Source organism: Scyliorhinus torazame, chromosome 11 (assembly GCF_047496885.1).
Source record: "Scyliorhinus torazame isolate Kashiwa2021f chromosome 11, sScyTor2.1, whole genome shotgun sequence".
Classification (NCBI taxonomy): domain Eukaryota; kingdom Metazoa; phylum Chordata; class Chondrichthyes; order Carcharhiniformes; family Scyliorhinidae; genus Scyliorhinus; species Scyliorhinus torazame.
This window is the reverse complement of record NC_092717.1, coordinates 237,868,790-237,891,319: the sequence shown is the minus strand read 5'-3', so window position 1 is coordinate 237,891,319 and position 22,530 is coordinate 237,868,790. Positions and strand designations below refer to the sequence as shown.

Here is a 22,530-nt window from a genome sequence, read left to right as displayed (position 1 = left end):
CCTCCGGGTGCTCCAATTTCCTCTCACAGTCCAAAGACGCGCAGGTTTGTGGATTGGCCACTCTAAATTGCCCCTTCGTGTCCAAAAGGTTAGGTGGAGTTACGGGAATGGGGTGCTCCTTTGAAGGGTCAGTGCTGACTCGATGGGCCGAATGGCCTCCTTCTGCACTCTAGGGATTCTATGATCTTCAACTACAGTGGTCTCATTAACACAAAGTCTCTTAAGCACACAAGATGATTGTGGTCAAATATACAGACTCCACTCTGCACCCCAAGTGAATGTTTCTGTATGTCTCCTCAGAATTCCCCCAGATAATGATCACATGAGTGCTTCCAAACTCCAGTCCCAAAAAACAAAGGCCAGAATTCTCTAAAATCACGGCTAAGTGTTGATGCCGGCGATTCCGTGGCCCACAGGGGGCCAGCACGACGCCGGAGTGCTGCACACAGCACCGGCGGCGATACGCGGCCCTGCACTGCCAGCTGTGGGTACGTGGGTACACGAATGCGCGCAGCGGCCGCTTCTGCACCAGGCCTGCGCAACATGGTGGAACCACACAGCGGGCCGGCGCGGAAGAAGGTAGGCCCCCCGATCGCGCACGCCCGCCGATCGGCGGCCCCCGATCGCGGGCCTGGCCGTCATGGAGGCCCCCCCGGAGTCTGATACCCCCGCCCCCTCACCAGGATGGCCACCGCGGCCACGGGTCCGAGCTCCCGTCCAGTGGCACCATGTTAGAACCACGCTGGCGGGAACTCGGCCGGTCGACTGCGGAGATTCGCAGCGGGGGCCTCTTTCATCGATCCCCGACCAGCGCCGTGTTGACCGCACGCGCAGCTGGCGGCAATTCTCTAGTTGCCGGAGAATCGCGTCCCGGCGCCGGACCAGGGTAGCGGGCTGTCTCGGCGTCATCTCCGATTCTCCGAGCCGGCGTGGGCTTGGAGAATCCTGGCCTAAATCTTGTCTCAATAATAGTTTTCCTTAGTGGCTTGCATTCAGAAATTCAGACCAGGTTTTCCAAAAGACGCATTTAAACAAAGCTTCCGCTCCACACTTAACAGAGAATCCAGTCCAGTATTTTATACCAACCCCTTTAGCATTTTTGTCTTGACTGCTGTGCAAACGGTTTACAACTGCTATAACTCTCGATTCCCAGACTGTATTATAATGGCATCAAATGTTTCATCTACCTCTGCGCATGTATCTGCTGGGCTAAATTGCCTATTTCTGTGCTTTAAACATGGTGTAAGCAATAACAATCATCTACAACATTCAGTAAACAAGGAAGTAAAGTACATTCATAGAATTCTGGAATTCATCTAGCCATGTTACCAGATAACGCATAAAAGATTCATGTATACATTCACACAATCTGCAAATGATCATTATAGATCACTCTTACCCAATGATTACTCATGTTTTATTTACGAATTGTAAATGCAATCACACCTGGATTTCTAATAAGCTGCATGTGTCTAATAGCTAATTTATTGAACAACACTCATTTGGACAATTTGCTCAAGCAGAGTTTAAAGAGAAGACCTGCGTAATGCAGTAGGTGGAATATATTTGGACTTTCAAAAGCCCTTTGATAAATATCACATGCAGACCCATGACTAAGGTCAGAGAATTGGGGACAAGTAGCAGAATGGATAACAACCAGGCTGTAAAACAAAAACCAGAGAGTAAAGATTAAGTGTAATTAGTCAGACTGACAAAAGATGGGAAGCAGCCTGCCACAATAATCAGTGCTCAGACAACTGTTCATTATTTACATATACAATTTGGATGTATATAGTGACTTCAATGTAGTACGGTTTCGTGTGGCACTTCACAGGGGCGTCATCAAACAAAAATCTGACACCAAACCACAAAAAGGATTATTTAGAGCAAATGATCAAAAAGGTTTGTTCTAAGTTCAATATTTTCACTTTTTCTTTCCAATGTATCATTAAAGTATGCCATTTAAAGCATAAACATTACAAGTAAGTTGGTATTCATTGAAGTAGAAGCATGATCATTCCCAACATGACAATTTTAAAAGCTCAATAAGAGGAAATCACACATCAAGTACGTTGAAAGTTCAAAGAAATATAGAAAGGTCATAATTTAATGTCATGAATACAAAGATCCGGTTTCTAGTCAGCACATTTTCCAACAAAACAAGAAAGTTTGGTTACAATTCCTCTGGTGTCTGGAACATCTTTCATAGCATTACCACAGCTTAAAAAGGTTTGACTGAAATGCCAACATCTAACACACAAACATCTTACACCAATACTGTGTAAACTTTCAGTTTACTCATTATTCTTCAGTAATTTAAGTGGCAAAAAGTACAAGATGTGCAAGTCAAAATTTCAGGGAGAATTACTACAATAATACTTCACTTGCATTCATTTCATGTTGAGATTCAAGCCTTCAAATACAGTCATTCAGTTTTTCTGTGTCTTGAACTTTTGCTGTCTTTAAGGTTTGAACTGGTTCTTAAAATATGCCATATCTGTAGCAATGTCTGACAGTGATGAGAAGTTCAGCTTGTTTTTACTGTATTTGCTATTTCCTGCCTAGTGAACCCCATGTAGATAATGGTTCCACACAAGGGTAAGTGTAGTTAACTGGGAAAACAGCATACTGACAGTTCAGTTCCTTTGTGGATATACCAACATGCCTGGAGCAAAGTACGACACAAGACTATTCCTGTGTGCATTCTGCTGTTGTACAATTTAGCAGCAAAGACCACAAACTTTCAACCAGCTTCAGGAAAAGCATGTGAAGTTAGCCTGGGCTTTCAGGCTTACCTTTGGCAATTAAATATCCAAATTGTGACAAAATTAACATCTCCATGCTTTCTTATGAAGTCAGGTTAAACTGCACAGGAAAAACACTAATTGGAAAAAACTGCAGCTCGGTTATTTAAAAAAATTATTTTCCAACAGCATCAGCCCAACAAATATTGGAAGGTGATGTGAAGCAAATATTACATTTCAAATACTGATGCTGAACTTTTTCAGCCCTTCCCGCCACTGATGGCGACCTCCAGTGGCACTAATCCCCGGCAGCTTCGGGTGCATGACACGCAAAACGCTGCAGACCTCGGTGGGACTGGAAGATACCACCGCCGGCCAATGGCAAGCCACCCGCCATCGGAAAACACGCCGCGGGGGTATGGACAACCCGCCCTGAATTTCAAAAGCACTTGTTGGCACACTGATATTTTATACCCAAGGAAACATGGGCAGGTTTACGGAAGTTTAATTGTGACAGAATGGATTTCCTCTTTTGATATTAGTCAGCAGGGAGGCACGTGGGCAGAAACCTCTCACTTGTTACAGGAGACACAGCATTTTGCAAATATCCAAATGAAACAGCCCAAAATATTGCAACTTGACTTTTGTCCACGATAAACCCTCCAAAAAAGTGTTCTCAGACATAAAACATATCTAGTTACAGTCACAAATTCGATCAAAATCATATCTTAACTGTTACCTTGTGAATTCTGTACATAGCTTTCCAATTTAATCAAGAATAATTGCCACAAATTTACTATGATTTCTAATCGCAACAGTTCCCAAGTTTAAACATTCCAAGAGTTTTCTGCCAGTCAGTCCTACTAATCATTGTGCAATTTCTATGATTTAGACCAAAGTTTTTTCCAAAAACTAGCTTTTACTCTATAAGCATTTATTCTCTTCCTGGCTCAACATGGCAAATCAGTGCACGTGTTAATCTTTTTAGATGATCTCCATGTTTGGCAGGTGTTATTATCCTCACGAGACCTACGCGGATGAATTGATTAGCTTTCCCGTAAGCCTTGTGGAATTCGAGCCTGGGCAGAGAAGTTCCGGCTGGGAACTGGATTGTAACCTGGAAATAGTTTGATTTAACAATAAGCAGTTTGCGCTATCCTCTTGTACCTGACTCTTCAGTAACAACAATATTGGAGACAACGGTAAAGTGGAGCTACAGTCAGCGCTGCTACTTGTTTGGAACACGCCTACTTTCTCTCTTTGCATTGGAATAAGGTTTGCAACATTTCGAATGGGCCAATCTTTGGATGTCTTGATGTGTTTGATTCAGGCTTGGAGGACTGGTCGCAATCCACAGAGCTATCTTTAAGGCTAACGCCGTTGATGGTGACGAGCGATAGGTGGTGATCCTCCGGACCACCTCTGGGGCCCCCATTTTCAGTGTAATAAAAAGTCTGACACACCCCACAGGCCAAGACCTTCGAAGAGCTGATGACATTGGTGGCGAATCATCATCACCCCAAGCCTTCGGTAATAGTACAACGATGCTGTTTCAATACGGCCAAGAGGACTCCAGGGAGTCTGTTACGGAGTTCGTGACGAGATTACGGAAATTGGTGAAATTCTGCGACTATGGAGCCTCACTTCCAGAGATGCTGCAGGACCGACTTGTATGTGGAGTGAACAATATGGTGGCCCAGCGCAAGCTGCTAGCAGAATATCGGACTTTTAAAAGGCCGTGGAAATCTCCCTTTCGTGGGCAGAGAAGAGAGTCCAGAAACTCCAAGGGCCATCTAGGATGGGGATAAACAGCGTGGGACGTTCACCTTCCCGGTGTAGCGCCCCCAGGGCTCCACCTTGGCCCCGAAGGGGCTGTTTAGCACAGGGCTAAATCGCTGGCTTTGAAAGCAGACCAAGGCAGGCCAGCAGCACGGTTCAATTCCCGTAACAGCCTCCCCGAACAGGCGCCGGAAATGTGGCGACTAGGGGCTTTTCACAGTAACTTCATTTGAAGCCTACTTGTGACAATAAGCTATTTTCATTTCATTTCATTACCGAGCCAAGCCCGTGGCGCTAGGACTGTGAAAGCCAGACAGGATTCCTCCCCTGAGTCGGGAGAGGGTGACTCCAGACTCTGCGCCACTTGTGGCCGGAACAGCCGCAAGGACAGAAAGCCCCAGGGCAGCCAACAGACACACCATCCTGTACAAGTCAGATGCCAGCCCTGAACATGGACTTTCCACGTGGACCAAGCGGAGGATGACAACTGTACGCAATTAAATTGTACTACGGCGCTGAGAATTGCATCCATTCGGATCACCATTCGGGTGAATGAGCACACCTTTGAGATGGAGTTGGATGGGAGCTGCTGTTTCGGTCCTTGGGAAACAAACATTCAAGAAAATTAGGACCAGTGTGCAACAGCTGAGCCTGCCTGCGGGACACAGAAGCGTGACTGGCGACTTATACAGGGGAACGACTCACCACATGATCCCCCACTCTCCTCTGGACAGCAATGCATTCGACTGCCATTGGTTATAGTGCAGGACCCTGGACCTAGCGTATTGGGTCACGATTGGCCGCAACTCCTCCGCCTATAGGCGGCACGGTGCCGCAGTGGTTAGCACTGCTGCCTCATGGCTCGGAGGACGTGGGTTCAATCCCGGCCCCGTGTCACTGTCCGTGTGGAGTTTGCACATTCTCCCCGTGTCTGCGTGGGTCTCACTCCCAAAATCCAAAGATGAGCAGTGCAGGTGGATTGGCCATACTAAATTGCCCCGTAATTGGGAAAAAATAATTGCATACTCTAAATTTATATTTTTATAAAACTCCTCCGTGTGGACTGACAGCAGTTCATTTGGATGGGCAGCAGTGGGCTGCATGAGGTTTTAGGAAAGTACCCAGGCATTTTCCAAGCAGGTTTGAGTACAATCAAGGGATCCACAGCCAAAATACAAGTGGACTCTGAAGCACAACCCAAGTATTTCCGAGCCTGTCCGGTTCCCTGTGCACTACTGCCAAAAATTGAGACAGAGATCAACCGATTAGAAGGCCTCGGGATCATCTGGCTGGTACGGTTCACTGTCTGAACGGCACCGGTAATCCTCGTACTTAGGACAGACACAACAGTTTGACTGTACGTTAACTGTGACTAAGGCTTCTCGTTTGGATCGGTATCCAATGTCGCAGATTGAAGATTCGTACGTGGAGTTGGCTGGTAGACATTCATTTACAAAGCTCGACATTAGCCACGCCAAACTCCAGCTGGAGCTGGACCCAGAGTCCAGACGTTATGTGACCATTAACACACACACCGGGCCTTTCAGAGTATACAAGGCTGCCATTTGGAGTATCGGCAGCACATGCTATCTTTCAACGTGTCATGGAAAACATTCTGCGCATCCTGCGAAAATATCGCCATGTGTGACGGTTTAATTGAATGACTTGGTCACCAGAGTCACGGAACGAGAGTATTTTAGCAACCTAGACAAGGTCCTCTGCCGATTTTCTGAAACGGGCGTCTGCCTCACGAGGACGAATTATATATTCCACGCCAAGGAGGTTATCTACTTGGGATATTCCGTGGACCGAGATGGACTGCACCTGGTAGAAGAAGGTACGAGCAATCCGTTGAGCTCCAACTCCAAATAATGCAACTGAACCCCGCTTCTTTTGAGGTCTCATAAATGAATACGGAGGTTCATCCCTGGACTGGTGGCCATACTCACCCCCCCCCCCACCCCCCACCCCACTACAAGCTCTATTGAAAAAGCACCTGGACTAGGCATGGAGAGCACCTCAGGAGGAAGCTTTCACCCAGGTAAAATAAAACAGTTGACGTCATCCGGCCTGTTGACGCATTACAACCTATCCAAATCGTTGTTAGTCACATGCAATGCTTCGCCATATGGCATTGGTGCCATGTTGTCACATCACATGGGTGATGGGAGAGAGTAGCCGATCGGATTGCAGAGCGTAATTGCACTCAAATTGAAAAGGAGGGTTTTGCGGTGATAATGTTCCACCGATATGTATACGGCCTCCATTTCACGATCATGACGTATCACAAGCCATTACCTGAAGACAAGACAGTTCTGCCAATGACGCCCTACTGTTAGTGGCGTACGAATATACATTTGAGCATCGGTCAGGGATGCAGGTGGCGAAAACGGGTGCGTTAAGCAGGCTCCCACTGCCGACACGACCCCCACTCCTCCCAGAGTAGACAAACTCATTGCCACGCTGAATTGCATGGACATTCTGCCAGTCACGACTAGCATACAGGAGTAAAAGCAAAATGACCCCATATTGTCAAATGTACGCCACGTGGTATTGTACGGCGATGAGACCTGAAAACTACCTGACAACTTGTGGCACTTCGCAACCAAGATGTTGGAGCTCAGCATTGAGCTCCTGTGGGGAGCCCGTGTTGTGATCTTGCACCAAGTACGAGACACCATACTGCGGGATCCATACAACAGACACCCGGGTGTCTAGAAAATGAAAATGCTGGTCCATAGCTACATGTGGTGGCCGTGCCTGGATTGGGGGAAGGGGTGGTGGAATGTTGTAACCCTTATGACACCCATCAGTGAGGTAATTGACTACGGATATAAAAGTCCCCAGCTCAGCAGCATCATCCCTAGGCATGATATCAGTGTAATGTGAAACCTGACGTTATCTATAGCTCTGCCTCACCAGCACCTTTATCAACTCCTCCAATGCTTGAATTGTCAACCTGCCTGTCTGACATCCAGCTGCAATTTTCACCAAATTGGAAGACTGATGTCATTGTCTTTGTCTCCACCACAACCGCCATTCCATTGCCAATGATAACATTCTCCTCAATGGTCACAATATGAAGATGACTGGAGCTCTTTTTTATTCTTTTGAGGAAGTGGACATTGCTGGCTAGCCTTGCATTAATTGCCTACGTCTAATTGCCCTTGAGAAGGCTTCTGATGCAATGTATATTCCAGTACAAGAGCTGTCTACTTCCACTTCCATAACATGTTTTAGGGGCCAGTGGCGTAGTGGTATTGTGACTGGACTACTAATCCAGAGACCCAGGGTAATGCTCTGGGGACCCAGGTTCGAATCCCACCAGGGCAAATGGTGGAATTTGAATTCAATTTGAATCTGGAATGCAAAGTCTAATGACGACTATGAAGCCATTGTCAATTGTCATAAAAATCCATCAAGTTCACTAATGCCACTTAGGAAAGGAAATCTGGTCTGGCCTACATGTGACTCCAGACCCAGAGCAATGTGGTAGACTCGGAAATACCCTCAGGGATGGGCAATAAATGCTGGCCCAGCAAGCGATAACCACATCTCACAAATGAATAAACAAATCCGCCCCGACTTATCCCATCTATTCCAGAATCCTTTAAAAAAAAATTTAGAGTACCCAATTCATTTTTTCCAATTAAGGGGCAATTTAGCGTGGCCAATCCACCTATCCTGCACAACATAGAATATCATAGAATTTACAGTGCAGAAGGAGGCCATTCGGCCCATCGAGTCTGCACCAGCTCTTGGGAAGAGCACCCTACCCAAGGTCAACACCTCCACACCATCCCCTTAACCCAGTAACCCCACCCAACACTAAGGGCAATTTTGGACACTAAGGGCAATTTATCGTGGCGAATCCACCTAACATGCACATCTTTGGACTGTGGGAGGAAACCAGAGCACCCGGAGGAAACCCACGCACACACGGGGAGGATGTGCAGACTCCGCACAGACAGTGACCCAAGCCGGAATCGAACCTGGGACCCTAGAGCTGTGAAGCAATTGTGCTATCCACAATGCTACCGTGCTGCCCATCTTTGGTTATGGGGGTGAAACCCACACAAACACGGGGAGAGTGTGTAACCCCACACAGAAAGTGACCCAGGTCAAGGGCTGGGCAGCACGGTAGCATAGTGGCTAGCACTGTGGCTTCACAGCGCCAGGTTCGATTCCCTGCTGGGTCACTGTCTGTGCGGAGTCTGCACGTTCTCCTCCATAGTGGTATGTAATATTACACAGTGGCTGCGTGGGTTTCCTCCGAGTGCTCCGGTTTCCTCCCACAGTCCAAAGACGTGCTGATTAGGTGGACTGGCCATGCTAAATTGCCCTTAGTATCCAAAAAGGTGAGATGGGGTTATTGGGTTAGGGGGATAGGGTGGAAGTGAGGGCTTAAGTGAGCCGGTGCAGACTCGATGGGCCGAATGGCCTCCTTCTGCACTGTATGTTCTATGACCTCAGCGCCGTGAGGCAGCAGTGCTAATCACTGCACCACCGTGCTGCCCTCTCTTACAGAATCCTTATTCCTGCTTTAGTTACAGCTGGACTCAATTCTTCGAATGCTCACCAGGCCAGCCTCCCATCTTCCGCTTGAAATCAATTAAAATTCTACTGCCCATCTCCTAACTTACACTGTGGCCTGCTCACCTTATACCCCTACGCTCACGAGAATATTTTGCAGTCCACTAAACTTAAATTTAAAGTTTTCATCCTCATGTTCAAATCCTGCCATCATTGTAACCTCTTCCAGCCCTGCAACATTTCCAGCACTCTGCAATCCTCCAAGTATGACCTCTCATGCACCCCCACCCTCTTCTCCCTACAATTGGCAGTTACACTCTCAGCTAGGTACGAATCTCTTTAATTCCCTTCTTAAGCCTCTCGATAATGCTTCTGACTCACCTAATTCAAACCTACCCCTTTGATCAAGCTTTAAGAAATTCTCCTCATTTCGCCTTCAGCTCCAATTTTTGTCTGTTTAAATTCCTACTAAACAGTTTTGGAGGTTTTTTTCTGATGAAGGCACTGCACAAATACAAATTTGATTGGACAATGTACAAGTTTAGTGCTTTATAAAAATTGTCATATAAAAAACAAATGGAATACCATGTCCAAAAATGGGTACTCACAACTTAAAAAGAAAATCCAGCCATCTTGTTTCATATTTCTTATGCAAATCTAAAGAAATTCAGAAGGACCACAGGGAAGAATACTTCCTTTCCAATTCAGAAATCAATGGGGGGGATTTTACGTCCCCATTTTCGGAAAGGGGGGATGGTGGAGGCTGCAGAGAATCGAGCGGGAGTCCCAAAACGCATTTTGCCGGCAGGATTCTCCTGCTCAATTGACCCATCCGCTGTCAGTGATATCATGGGGTCCCCACCATGCAATGACAGGAGCCCCATTCTAATCATTTACATATACCTAGCGGGCCTCCCTGCTGTAAAGTAATCACCCGCTGCGCCTGCTGTCACGTCAACGGGGTTTACAACAAGATTTTTAAAACGGGAACTGGCGAACAGAACTCACCGGGGATGCACAGGCTGGGCGGCACAGTGGTTTGCACTGCTACCTCACAGCCCCCCTCCCCCCCCCCCCCCCGTCTGCGTGGGTTTCCTCCAGATACCCTGGTTTTGTCCCACCATCCAAAAATGCAGGTTAGGCGGATTGACCATGCCAAATTGCCCTTTCATGTCACAAAGATGTGCAGGTTCGGTGGGGATATAGAGATAAGGCGGGTGTGTGAGCCTAAGTAGGGTGCTCATTCAGAGGGTCGGTGCAGACTCAGTGGGCTGAATTGCCTCCCCAACTGTAGGGATTCTATGGGTACAGCTGCCTCCGTGCCCCCCAAGGAGGAGGGGATCATGGCTGGGCATTGCTCTCCAGCACTGCCCTCAGGGGATGTGCCGAGGGAGAAGTGCCAGGTGTTCCATATCTATGGGGGGGGGGGGGGGGGGGGGGGGGGTAGATAAATCTGTTTCTGTGGGGGTCTGTGATATTTACTATTTTTTATAACATCTGACCGCTGATCGCACCCACCTCCTTAATTGTTTTTTGACTGTGTGTCAGAAAATAGGGCAAGAAACGCCAGCAGTACAGCTGGCAGGCCACACCACTATTTTCCCACCTGATTGACACAGTCTAAGAATGAGAAAATTCCACCCAATATTTCGAGGAATTATCAATTGTTTTGGGAGGTCTTATGATGTAGTGGTAGTATCCTAAACACTAGGTCAGGAGCTCAAGGTTCAAATTCCACTTCAGGACTTGATAGTCATTGAAAGTGCATTCAGAATGTGGCCAAACAGGTTGCTTAACAATTTGTAAATCCTTCCAATATGTCCAATGACAGACAATAAAGAGCAGGTTAGTTTCCTGGTCAGCTGTACAGCAGAAGGCAACAGTCAAGCATAACCACAGACCAATCCAATGGGAGTTTATGGTTGCAAACACCCTCGACACCTGAAGGAGGAGGAGGATCAATTGTTCTCAGAGGATTCCCAATAAACAGACCACGAGTTACCTTAAATCCAGCAGAATAGTAATCAATACGCCACTTAGTTTAGCCAGGATACAGCAAAGCACAGCAAGAGCCCTGAAAGTGAGCAATAGAGGCTGAGGGGGTAGTGGTCACATGTTAACATTTAGCCACAAATTTAAAACAATGTAGGAAAAATGTTCTGATAAAAGATCATCCGCCTGAAATGTTAAATTTGTTTCCACCGATGCTGCCTGACCTGCTGAGCTTTCCCAGCATTCTTTGTTCTTTCTTTATATTAGAAAAAACACAGCCTTGCATTGACTCCATGCATGCCATGTGCATCTCAAAAGAACTCAAGAAATCTGCATTTTCTTCCCTCAATTAAATTAGCACAACATAACAATTTTTATTTTTTTTAAATTTTACTTTAAAATAGCATGAATATACAATGCTCCAAGCCATGATAAGTTTGCAAATGTTGCTAGCACGAATGGAAGCATCTGCTATTCCAAAGCACTACAAAAAAGACTGACACTTTTATAATGTATCCAGGAGGCACAATAGTTTGTCTGATTACTTGTTAAACACAGTCTGACACAGCACTAGCTATATCCCCACAGCATCAAGCCCAAAATTGGAGATGGCTGCCTCTAGAGGTATATTTTGCACTGCTGCATTCCACAGCCAAGTGAAGAGACAACTGATCATCAGCCTGAAATGGGTCATGGGCAGCACGATGGCACAATGGTTAGCACTGCTGCCTCACAGCGCAAGGGACCCGGGTTCAATTCCTGCCTTGGGTTACTGCCTGTGTGTAGTTTGTACGGTCTCCCAGTGTCTGCGTGGGTTTCCTCCGGTTTCCTCCCACAGTCCAAAGATGTGTGGGTTAGGTGGATTAGCCATGGTAAATTTGCCCCTTAGTGTCCAGGGATGTGCGGGTTAGGTTATGAGGTTACGGCTGGATGGATGGGTGAGTGGACATGGGTAGAGCGTTCTTTCAAAGGGTCGGAGCAGACTCGATGGGCTGAATGGCCTCCTTCTGCACTGTAGTGATTCTATGATTTTATGAAAATGGCAAGTGAAGCAAAGAAACGCCATAAAACTTACAGAACAGAAACATGTTATTCAGGCCTGTGGTCTATTTCAGCATTTAATCCCCAAACAAACCTCTTCACACCGCTCTTCATCTGTGCCAGCATATCCTTCTATTCATTTCCTTTCCACGCACTGATCGGTAGATTTTACACAATATGTAAATTTCCGTCACAAATGAGGTTGTAGTGTACCAACTTTTCTGTGATTGTACAGAATTATGTATCAGGTTTCCCTACCATTATTAAAACCACTACTTCAAGTGTATGTTGCAAAACTGATACTGCTTACATTTATAATTGTAACAATGACCATTGATAAGCTGTCACCTACCCTCATTGGATGAATGTCTGCATAGGGTGGTTTGCCTTCTGCCATTTCAATTGCTGTGATCCCCAAAGACCAGATGTCGGCAACACAATTGTAGCCAATTTCTTGGATTACTTCTGGAGCCATCCAAAAAGGCGTGCCTATCACAGTGTTGCGTTTTGCCATTGTGTCCTGTAAGTCACATCACATTTTCAGCGTTATTATTAATTAACAAAGTACTTAAAATTCTCATTGTATTTTTTAAAACATTTTTTGTGAAAATAATTAAAGATAAAAGAACTGTGCTATAATAATAATAATCTTCATTAGTGTCACAAGTAGGCTTCACTGCAATGATATAGAGGTCACAGCAGATGAAATTTGGCTTCTGCTTTTAAATGTTCGACGAGCCATCTTATTTTATGATGCTACGTAAAAGAAAATACAAATCATGGAATCAAAGAATCCCTACAGTGCAGAAGAAGGCCATAGTCATGTGAGAGTACCTTTAAGAAATGGTTTTTTGTAAAAATAGCTGTAGTGGATGTGCCTTTAAGAAATGGGTATTCATCAGTGATGTCAGAGTGTGGGTGGAGCTGGGCTGTCTGCTTTTACTTTCGCTTTAGGCTATTTGCTACATGGTGTGTTTGGTTTTAGTTTTGGAGAAGCTGCAGTCACAGCAGGATGTGTGTGAAATTCTGCGGGCTGGGCATGTTCATTTGGTGATTTCAAAGTGGTAACTGTTCTCAGTAGAGAAGTTAAACCTGATATCTTTCTGTAAAAAGGGTTCTTTTTGTGTCTTATGGATGTTGCAAGGAAAGATTAAGAGTTACTTATAGTGTACTGTATTCTTTGGGGATTCATTGGTGTTGATAGTTGTTAAGATGTTTACTGTGGGTTTATAAAGTGTTAACTGGTTTCATAAATAAACATTGTTTTAATTTAAAAGTATTGTAGATTTCTGTTGCATCACACCTGCAGAGTAAGCCCGTGTGTTCCCCATAACCACAATCTATTCAAAGTTGTGGGTCAGGTGAACTCCATGATACACTTTGGGGCTCTCGAAACCCTGGCCCATAACAAATTGGAGGCTCATCCTGGATAAAAGTCTATCTATTGGATTGGCTTAGTGAACTTAAAGACAGTGAGGCGTGAGCATATTGTGTTTGCTTTTCAGGTATGGTATTCCAGTTTAAGTAGGGAGTATGTTGTGTACGATGGCTCTTTCCAGAGGCTCTGAGGTTTTTGGGGTGGAGAAGGTCACACGCAGTACCTTACGAACAAAGACTAAAAAAAGGCTTTTAGATTTGGCAAAAACATTGCAGTTAGTGTTACCTGACAGCACAAGAAAAGAGGTTCTTACAGTGCTGGCTGAGCATTTAAAATTGCCTCAGATACAGTCTGACTCATTAGAAATGGCAAAACTTCAGTTACAAATCAAGCAACTTGAATATGAAAAAGAATTAAAGCAGCTTGAATATGAAATGAGAGAAAAGGAGAAAGAAAGGGAGATACAGATCAGAGAAAAAGGAAAGGAGAGAGAAGAAAGAGAAAAAGAATAGCCCTAGCAGAACAAAAAGAAAAAGAGAGAGTTTGAACTTCAGAAAATGGCCATGAAACATGGCAGTCAGGTAAAATTGGCGGACGTAAAGGGAAACGTACAGTCGGAAGATAATGATGAGGATAGTGAGAAAGAGCGTCACAGTCGAAGACTTGGTGGGGATCTATTTAAATATGTCCATGCAGTGCCAAGGTTTGATGAGAAGGAGGTAGAGCCTTTTTCATTTCATTTGAGAAGGTAGCTAAACAAATGAAATGGCCACAGGACATGTGGGTATTACTGATTCAAACAAAGCTGGTAGGTAGGGCTAGTGGAGTTTGCATCACTATCGGAGGAGGTATCTGGGACGTATGAGGAGGTGAAAAATGAAACCATCTTGAATTTGATGGTTTACCTTTTTTTTCTTGGGGGGGAGGTGTCATGTGAGAGTACCTTTAAGAAATGGGTGTTTATAAAAATAGCTGTAGTGATGTGCCTTTAAGAAATGGATGTTTATCAGTGATGTCAGAGTGTGGGTGGAGCTGGGCTGTGTGTCTGCTTTTACTTTCGCTTTAGGCTATTTGCTACAGGGTGTGTTTGGTTTTAGTTTTGGAGAAGCTGCAGTCACGGAAGGATGTGTGTGAATCTCTGCAGGCTGCGGAATGTTCATTTGGTGATTTCAAAGTGGAAACTGTTCTCAGTAGATAAGTTAAACCTGATGGCTTTCTGTAAAAAGGGTTCTTTTTGTGTGTTATGGATGTTGCAAGGAAAGATTAAGACTTACTTATAGAGTACTGTATTCTTTGGGGATTTATTGGTGTTGATAGTTGTTAAGATGTTTACTGTGGGTTTATAAAGTGTTAACTGGTTTCATAAATAAACATTGTTTTAATTTAACAGTAGATTTCTGTTGCATCACACCTGCAGAGTAAGCCCGTGTGTTCCCCATAACCACAATCTATTCAAAGTTGTGGGTCAGGAGAACTCCATGATACACTTTGGGGCTCTCTAAACCCTGGTCCATAACACCATTGAGCCCATCAAGTCTGCACCGACCTTCCGCAAGACCAGCCGACCCATGGCCACTCCCCCATCCACACCGCCCGTAATATCTTTGGACTATGGGAGGAAACCGAAGCACCCGGAGGAAACCCACACAGCCATGGGGAGAATGTACAAACTTCACACAGACAGTTACCCAAGACAGGAATTGAACCCGGGTCCCTGGCACTATGAGGCAGCAGTGCAAACCACTGTGCCATCGTGCTGCCCTAAAACAGTAATGCCACATCAGTCGAATGAGAAGTCAGGTGATTAATTACACTGAAGCCATGCAGAGCTCTGGTCAGAATGTACCTTCAGTGCAAGTCTCATCAGCGAACCCCAGGGGAGACATTCGAAGATTGGAGGTGAGTGAAGGATGGTTCCCGGCAGGTGGAAGAGAGCGCAGTCTGTGTGGCTCTCCCAATTCATTAAATAATTTAATCTATGGACCAGCGTTCCATCAGTCTTCAAGCAACGCTGGTAAGATGCTCTCAGAACCCCTTGCGAGACATTGGCATTGACCTTTTCCACTGTTACCAGTATACCGGAGTAATGGGGAGGGGACCGCTGGAATTACAGCCTCATAGGTTTCTTCTTTAGGTGGGCTACCACACATAATAGCTGATAGAAATCCAATTTCTTGGTAACTACAGAAAGAGCAAGTTTTTTTTAAAGTACCTATAATTTAGCACACCCATCACTTTGTCCATTGGGAACTTTGTCTGTGCTGTTTTACAACAATAACGACGTTAATACCATGAATAAAGGAGAACACCTTAGTCACTGGTTGCAGTGACTGCATAGAATAAAATCAGTTTGTATTAAATCCTATTCCAGGATTTTTATTAGTATTTTGAACATTACTCAGTGAAAGCTTTTAGTTTCTTTTTATTCTTTCAAGGGATGTGGGTGTCAGTGGCTGGGCCAGAATTGCCCAATCCTCGAGAATGTGATAGCGAGATGCCTTCTTAAACCGTTGCAGTGCATCGTGCTGCTGGGAAGGGATTTCCAGGATTTTCATCCCGTGACAATGAAGGAATGGCGATGTAGTTCCAAGCCAGGATGGTGCGTGGCGAAAAGGGGAACTTACAGGTGTTCACAGGAGTCTGCTGCCCTTGTCTTTCTAGGTAGTACAAGTTGGGACTTCCAGTGATGGGGATGTGCTGAGAGTTCACATATCAGGTGGCTACCCTCCAGAATACAGTAAAATAAGCACTTTTGGAGCAGTAGCTCAAGAGGCTGCAGGGAAGCCAGAAGCGGTGGAAAATGTCAGGAGCAGCGAGCGAGCAAGCCGGCGGGCCCACAAGGCAGGGAGTCCCTGGCCACCCTCGAGAGAGAGAGAGAGAGAGAGAGAGAGAGGGAGACCGATGAGAATGGGCTTCTGTCTCCCTGTCTTCCCCCCCCCCCCCCACACACACACACCCCTCCCCCACCCCGCCAAGAGAGACAGAAGACATTCCTAACCGAGGAATTGACCGTGATGAAGGAAGAGATCAAAGTGGAGTTCCAGGTCGCGCTGGCGGAGGCGCTGGCCTCCATGCAGACACCGTTTGATGGAATGGGGAAGAAGCTGGAGGCTCAGGGGAAGACAATCCAAGAGCTCGAAAAGGCATCGACCGACCAGGGCGATAGGATCGTCGTTCTGGAAGCAGAAATAAAAAGGTTGGTGGTGACCCAAGAGAGCTTGAAATGGAAAGTCGAGGATCAGGAGAACCAATCTCAGCGGCAGAATATTCGTATAGTGGGCCTGCCGGAGGGGATCGAGGGCAGAGACCCGACTTACTGTGTAGCCCAGATGCTGGATAACTTGTTCAGACGGGACAACTTTGGGGCAGCACGGTGGCCCAGTGGTTAGCAAAAACTAAGGGACAACTTCCCCAAGCCACCGGAGATCGACAGAGTCCAAAGGTAACTCCAAAAAAGCTCAAAGCCAGGGAGCAACCAAGGGCGATAATCGCTAAATTACACAGGTATCAGGATCGGGAGAGGATTCTGCGGAGGGCTCGGCAGACCAAAGCGTGCAGTTGGGAGGGAAACAGAATACGGGTGTACCAAAATATTGGGGCAGTGCTGGCAAAGCGCAGGGCCGAGTTTAACTGAGCGAAATCAACCCTGTACAAGAACGGTATAAAATTCGGGATGTTATTCACAGCCAGGCTCTGGATGACATTCCAAAACAAAGAACCTTGGGTGGGATTCTCCACTCCCGCGCCGAAGTGCCCACGCCGTCGTGAACGCCGTCGTGATGGCCCCTATCCCGACCGATTCAGGGCCCGATAATGGGCTAGGAGCGAGGCCGCGTCATTTGCACGCGCCAGGCCTCGTCGCCGCGTAAAGGCGGCCCGCATACATGACGCGCCCGGTGCCGCATAACTGGCGTCACCCGCGCATGCGTGGTTGCCGTCCTGTCCGAGTCCGCCCCGCAAGAAGATGGCAGACGGATCTTGCGGGGCGGACCACCCCACATTTGAGGTACCCTCCGGTGCAGGATCCCCCCCTTCCCCCCTCGCAGGCCGCCCCCCAGCGTTCCCGCGCTGTTTCCGACGGCAGCGACCAGGTGTGGACGGCACCGGGGGGAACCCGCCGTTTTGGTCTGGCCGCTCGGGCCATCCGGGCCTGAGAATAGCAGGAGTGCCGGAGAATCGGCATTTTGGGTGTCTCGGGCGATTCTCCGGCATGCGTCGCGCGTAACTCGACGGGACCATTCCCGCCGCTTGGGAGAATCGCGGGAGGGCGTCGGATCGGCGTCGCGGGAAAATTTGGCGGCCCAGGCGATTCTCCCAACCGGCGCGGGAGTGGAGAATCCCGCCCATTATTTTACCACCCCAGCAGAGGCGGACGGGTACGTTCGGGCGAATGGCCTACACAAAAGGCAAACAAAGCAGCGATGAGGAAGACGCAGGGAGAGAAAAAAAAGAAGAAAAAGAAAAGTCATGGACATGAACAATTTTTGCACGTGACGGTACTGCCTCGCTTTGACCACCAACTCACTTAGGGGCTGGTTTAGCACAGGGCTAAAGAGCTGGCTTTTAAAGCAGACTAAGGCAGGCCAGCAGCACAGTTCAATTCCCATACCAGCCTCCTCGAACAGGCGCCGGAATGTGGCGACTCGGGGCTTTTCACAGTAACTTCATTTGAAGCCTACTTGTGACAATAAGCGATTTTCGTTTTCATTTTCAAATTTTTTCATTTCACAGGAAGGGGCGGGGGCAGCGGAGCACAGGAAAGGGTGAAGAGGAGACAGAGGGGACTTAACTGATTGGGCATAAGGAGGGGGAAGGATCAGCCCTCGGAGGGGGGCCACACCACACGGGGAATGCTAGCGCTGGAGGTATGAAAGAGAGAGGAGCCGCGGTGCATCTCCCAGCATGGAGGGGGCGCCTGGCAGTAAAGGGGGGGGACCACAGTGATGGGGTAGAAAAGGGGACAGGTGGGGGAAGGGGGACCATGGGGGAAGCATAAAGATAAGGAAGGGAAGGGCTCTGGACTGGTTTGAGCAGGTCAGGTTCGGGTTGATGGAACATGATGGCACCAAAGCAGCCACTTTGAAGGCTCCCTAAACAAATGGAAACCTCAGCGTGCAGGGGCGCATCCACGTGGCATACCACAGTTGACGGCATGTTGGTTGGTCTCTGGACAAAGGGAAACCCGGAGCGCAGGGGCCCGGCCTGATGGTGAGAACAGCCACCGTGGCCATTTTGGATGGCCCCTACTAAAGGAAAACCCCGGAGTGAAGGGGTGCATTGACCAGGTAACTATCCTGCAGGAAGGGGAGGAACATAACCACCCCCACCGGGATCATCACCTGGAACGTTAGGGGGACTTAATGGCCCAGTGAAAACATCCAGAGTCTTTGCACATCTGGGAAGATTGAAAGTCGGCACAGTCTTCCTCCAAGAGACGTAGCCGAGGGAGAAGGACCGACTGCGGATAAGGAAGGGCTGGGTGGGACCGACCTACCATTCCTGCTCTGGGACAAGGGCTAGGAGGGTAGCCATACTGATGAGTAAGACACCAAAGAGAATTACTGCATCCGTAAGAGGACCAAGGGAGACGGTATGTCATGGTCAGTGGTGTCCTACACGGGGCACTGTTAGCACTGGTAAATGTGTACGCGTCCAACTGGGACGACACGGAATTTATAAATGAAGACCATGCCGGAAATCCACGACATAAATACGCACCAACTGATCACGGGGTGGGATACTTTAACTGTGTACAAGACTCATGAACGGACAGATCAAACCCCAGAACGTGGAAAACAATTCCCAGAACTGGGAATATTCATGGAGCAGATGGGGGCAGTGGACCCATGGTGGTTCCTGCACCCAGGTGAGAAGGAATTTTCGTTCTTTTCACCAGTACATAAGGTCTACACCCACATCGACCCCTTTGTAGTGGGGAAATCGGTGCTTCCAGAAAGAGTCAGGGTGGAATACTCCGCGATCGTAATCTCTGACCACGCTCCACATTACATGGATGTGAGGTTGGAGACAGGCCATGCCCAACGCTCCCCATGGAGTTGGACACAGCTCTCTTTGCCGTCAAGGTCTTCTGCCAGAAAACATCACATTCGTTACGAACAACCGGAATGGGAAAGTCTCACCTTCCACTTTCTGGGAGGCACTGAAGGTAGCCTACAGGGCTCCGGGAGTCAAGGAAGAGAGGGCGACTAGGCAACAACTGATCAATTCTTTCCTGGAGGACAACAGATGGGATTCCGAGACCCTGACCATGGATCTTCTGGTGGAGAGGAAAAAGCTGGAAGTGGACTTTAACCTGCTCTCCACCAGGAAGGCTGTGCACTAACTGCACCAGGCATGGGTAACTTTAGGCACCTGCTGAATCACCAGCTGAGAAAGCAGACAGCCACGAGGGAAACAGCACAGGTGAAGGGCAGCAGAGGCGGAATGGTAACCGAACCAAAGAAGGACAACAAATCATTTGAGGCCTTCTACTGTAATGTCACATCCATGTAATGTGAAGGACTGTACACCTCTGAGCCCCCCAACGGAGACTCGAGGATGAAACAGTTCCTTGATGGACTGGACATACCAGTCGTAGTGGACGACAGACAGAGGGAGCTGGAAGCACCAATAGAACTGGGATAGCATCAACTCCATGCAGGCGGGGAAGGTGCTGGGACCTGATGGGTTCCCAGTGGACTTCTACAAAATATCTGCACAGGCTCGCGCCCCGCAGCTATGGGAGATGTTTGCAGACTCGCTAGCGAGGGGCATCTTGTCTCCAGCGCTAACCATATCGCTGATAACCAAAATGACAAAGACCCAAAGGAATGTGGAACTTACAGACCCATTTCACTGCTCAATGTGGATGCAAAAATACTCGCACTGTGGGAGTATGCTGCCCACAGCTAACTGCGAACATCAGACGGCTGCTGAAGTGAGCAGCACGGTAGCACAGTGGGTAGCACTGTTGCTTCACAGCGCCAAGGTCCCTGGTTCGATTCTCACTTCGGTAACTGTCTGTGTGGAATCTGCATGTTCTCCCAGTGTCTGCGTGGGTTAATTCGGGTGCTTCGGTTTCCTCCCACAAGTCCCAAAAGACATGCTGTTAGGTGAATTGGACATCCTGAATTCACCCTGTGTACCCGAACAGGCGCCGGAATGTGGCGATTGGGGGCTTTTCACAGTAACTTCATTGCAGTGTAAGCTTACTTGTGACAGTAAAGATTATTATTATTACTGACCCCCATCCGGGGAGAAAGCACACGGTGATCGTCTCCCTGGACACAGAAAAGGCCTTCAACAGAGTCGAGTTGAAGTACCACCAGCTTTGAATACTTCCAGTTTGCACAGAGGAACCAGGCAGGGATGCCCACTGTCCCCACTCCTGTTCGCCCTGACAACTGAAACCCTGGCGATCTCCCTGTGAGACGCAAGGTTGGAACTGTATCTGAAGAGGAGGCGGACAGCACAGAGTCTCATACTATGCTGATTGTCTTCATCTCGGATCCACAAAATGGCATGAAAGAAATATTCTGGAAGAGTTTGAGGTCTTCTCAGGCTACAGACTCAACCTGGGCAAAAGTGAGGTTTTCCCGGTGAATCCGAGCGGGGGAGGGGCAGAGCTAGACGGTCTCCAATTTAAAATGGCCAGGAACAAGTTCCACTACCTGGGGATCCAGGTAGCCCACAATTGGACACGGATCCCCAAGTGGAATCTGACGAGTCTGGCGAAGGGAGTAAAAAAGGACCTACAGAGATGGGATGCACTCCCATCCCATGGCAGGGAGATTGCTGACAATCAAAATGAATTGATTGCCAAGGTTCCCCTTCCTGTTTAGATCCATACCGATCTTTATACCCAAGGCATTTTTCCAAAAAATAGACAAAATGAGTATGGCGTTTGTGTGTGTGTGTGTGGGAGGGGGGGGCTTATTTCTATGTAAATACACAATGATCTCTTTCTGTAAACTCTGTAAAAAACGCAAAAATATTAATTAAAATATATTTGCAATATCCGGTGCCTTTAGCAATTTCATCATATTATGTGGAGTGAATCAATTCTGCTGAGAATTGGCATCTGTGATGCTGGGGATATCAGGAGGAGGCTGAGGTTGTTCATCCACTCGACCCTTTGGGCTGAAGATGGTTACAAATGCTTGAGTGCAGCACAAATGGTTACAAATGCAGACGGTGCAGCACCCAGGACAAGACCTTCATTAGGTCCGACGTCCAGCGGCTGCTTAAGGAGGGTATTATCGAGGCCAGCAACAGCCCCTGGAGAGCCCAAGTGGTAGTGGTTAAAACTGGGGAGAAACACAGGATGGTCGTGGACTACAGCCAGACCATCAATCGGTACACGCAGCTCAACACGTACCCCCTCCCACACATATCTGATATGGTCAATCAGGTTGCGCAGTACCGGGTCTTCTCAACATTTGACCTGAAATCTGCCTACCACCAGCTCCCCATCCGGAGGTCGGACCGTCCATACACTGCCTTCGAGGCGGACAGTCGGCTCTATCACTTCCTTAGGGTCCCTTTCGGCGTCACAAACGGGGTCTCGGTCTTCCAAAGGGAAATGGACCGAATGGTCAACCAGTACGGTTTGCGGGCCACTTTTCCGTCCTTAGATAATGTCACCATCTGCGGCCATGACCAGCAAGACCACGATGCCAACCTCGATAAATTTCTCCGCACTGCCACTCTTCTCAACCTGACCTATAACAAAGAGAAGTGTGTGTTCAGCACGACCCGGTTAGCCAGTCTCGGCTATGTAGTCCAAAACGGACGTCTCGGGCCCGACCCCGACCTCATGCGCCCCCTCATGGAACTTCCCCTCCCCCACAGCCCCAAGGCCCTCAAACGCTGCCTGGGGTTCTTTTCCTACTACGCTCAGTGGGTCCCAAACTATGCGGACAAGGCCCGCCCACTCAATCAGTCCACCCAATTCCCCCTTGCGGCCGAAGCACAACATGCTTTCGCCCACATCAGAGCAGACATCGCCAAGGCCGGGGTGCACGCAGTGGACGAGTCACTGCCTTTCCAAGTAGAAAGCGACGC

The 22,530-nt window shown here is 47.7% G+C and overlaps 1 protein-coding gene across 3 annotated transcripts in view; it reads right to left on the bottom strand.

The window, feature by feature from the left end:
• Positions 1–22,530, bottom strand: part of stk3 (serine/threonine kinase 3 (STE20 homolog, yeast)) — a 584,348-nt gene that overhangs the window by 349,270 nt on the left and 212,548 nt on the right. For all 3 annotated transcript variants that reach the window (XM_072468459.1, XM_072468457.1, XM_072468458.1), the window contains one exon: positions 12,442–12,609. In XM_072468459.1, the coding sequence (XP_072324560.1) occupies positions 12,442–12,609 (168 nt within the window). The remainder of the gene's footprint in view (positions 1–12,441; positions 12,610–22,530) is intronic.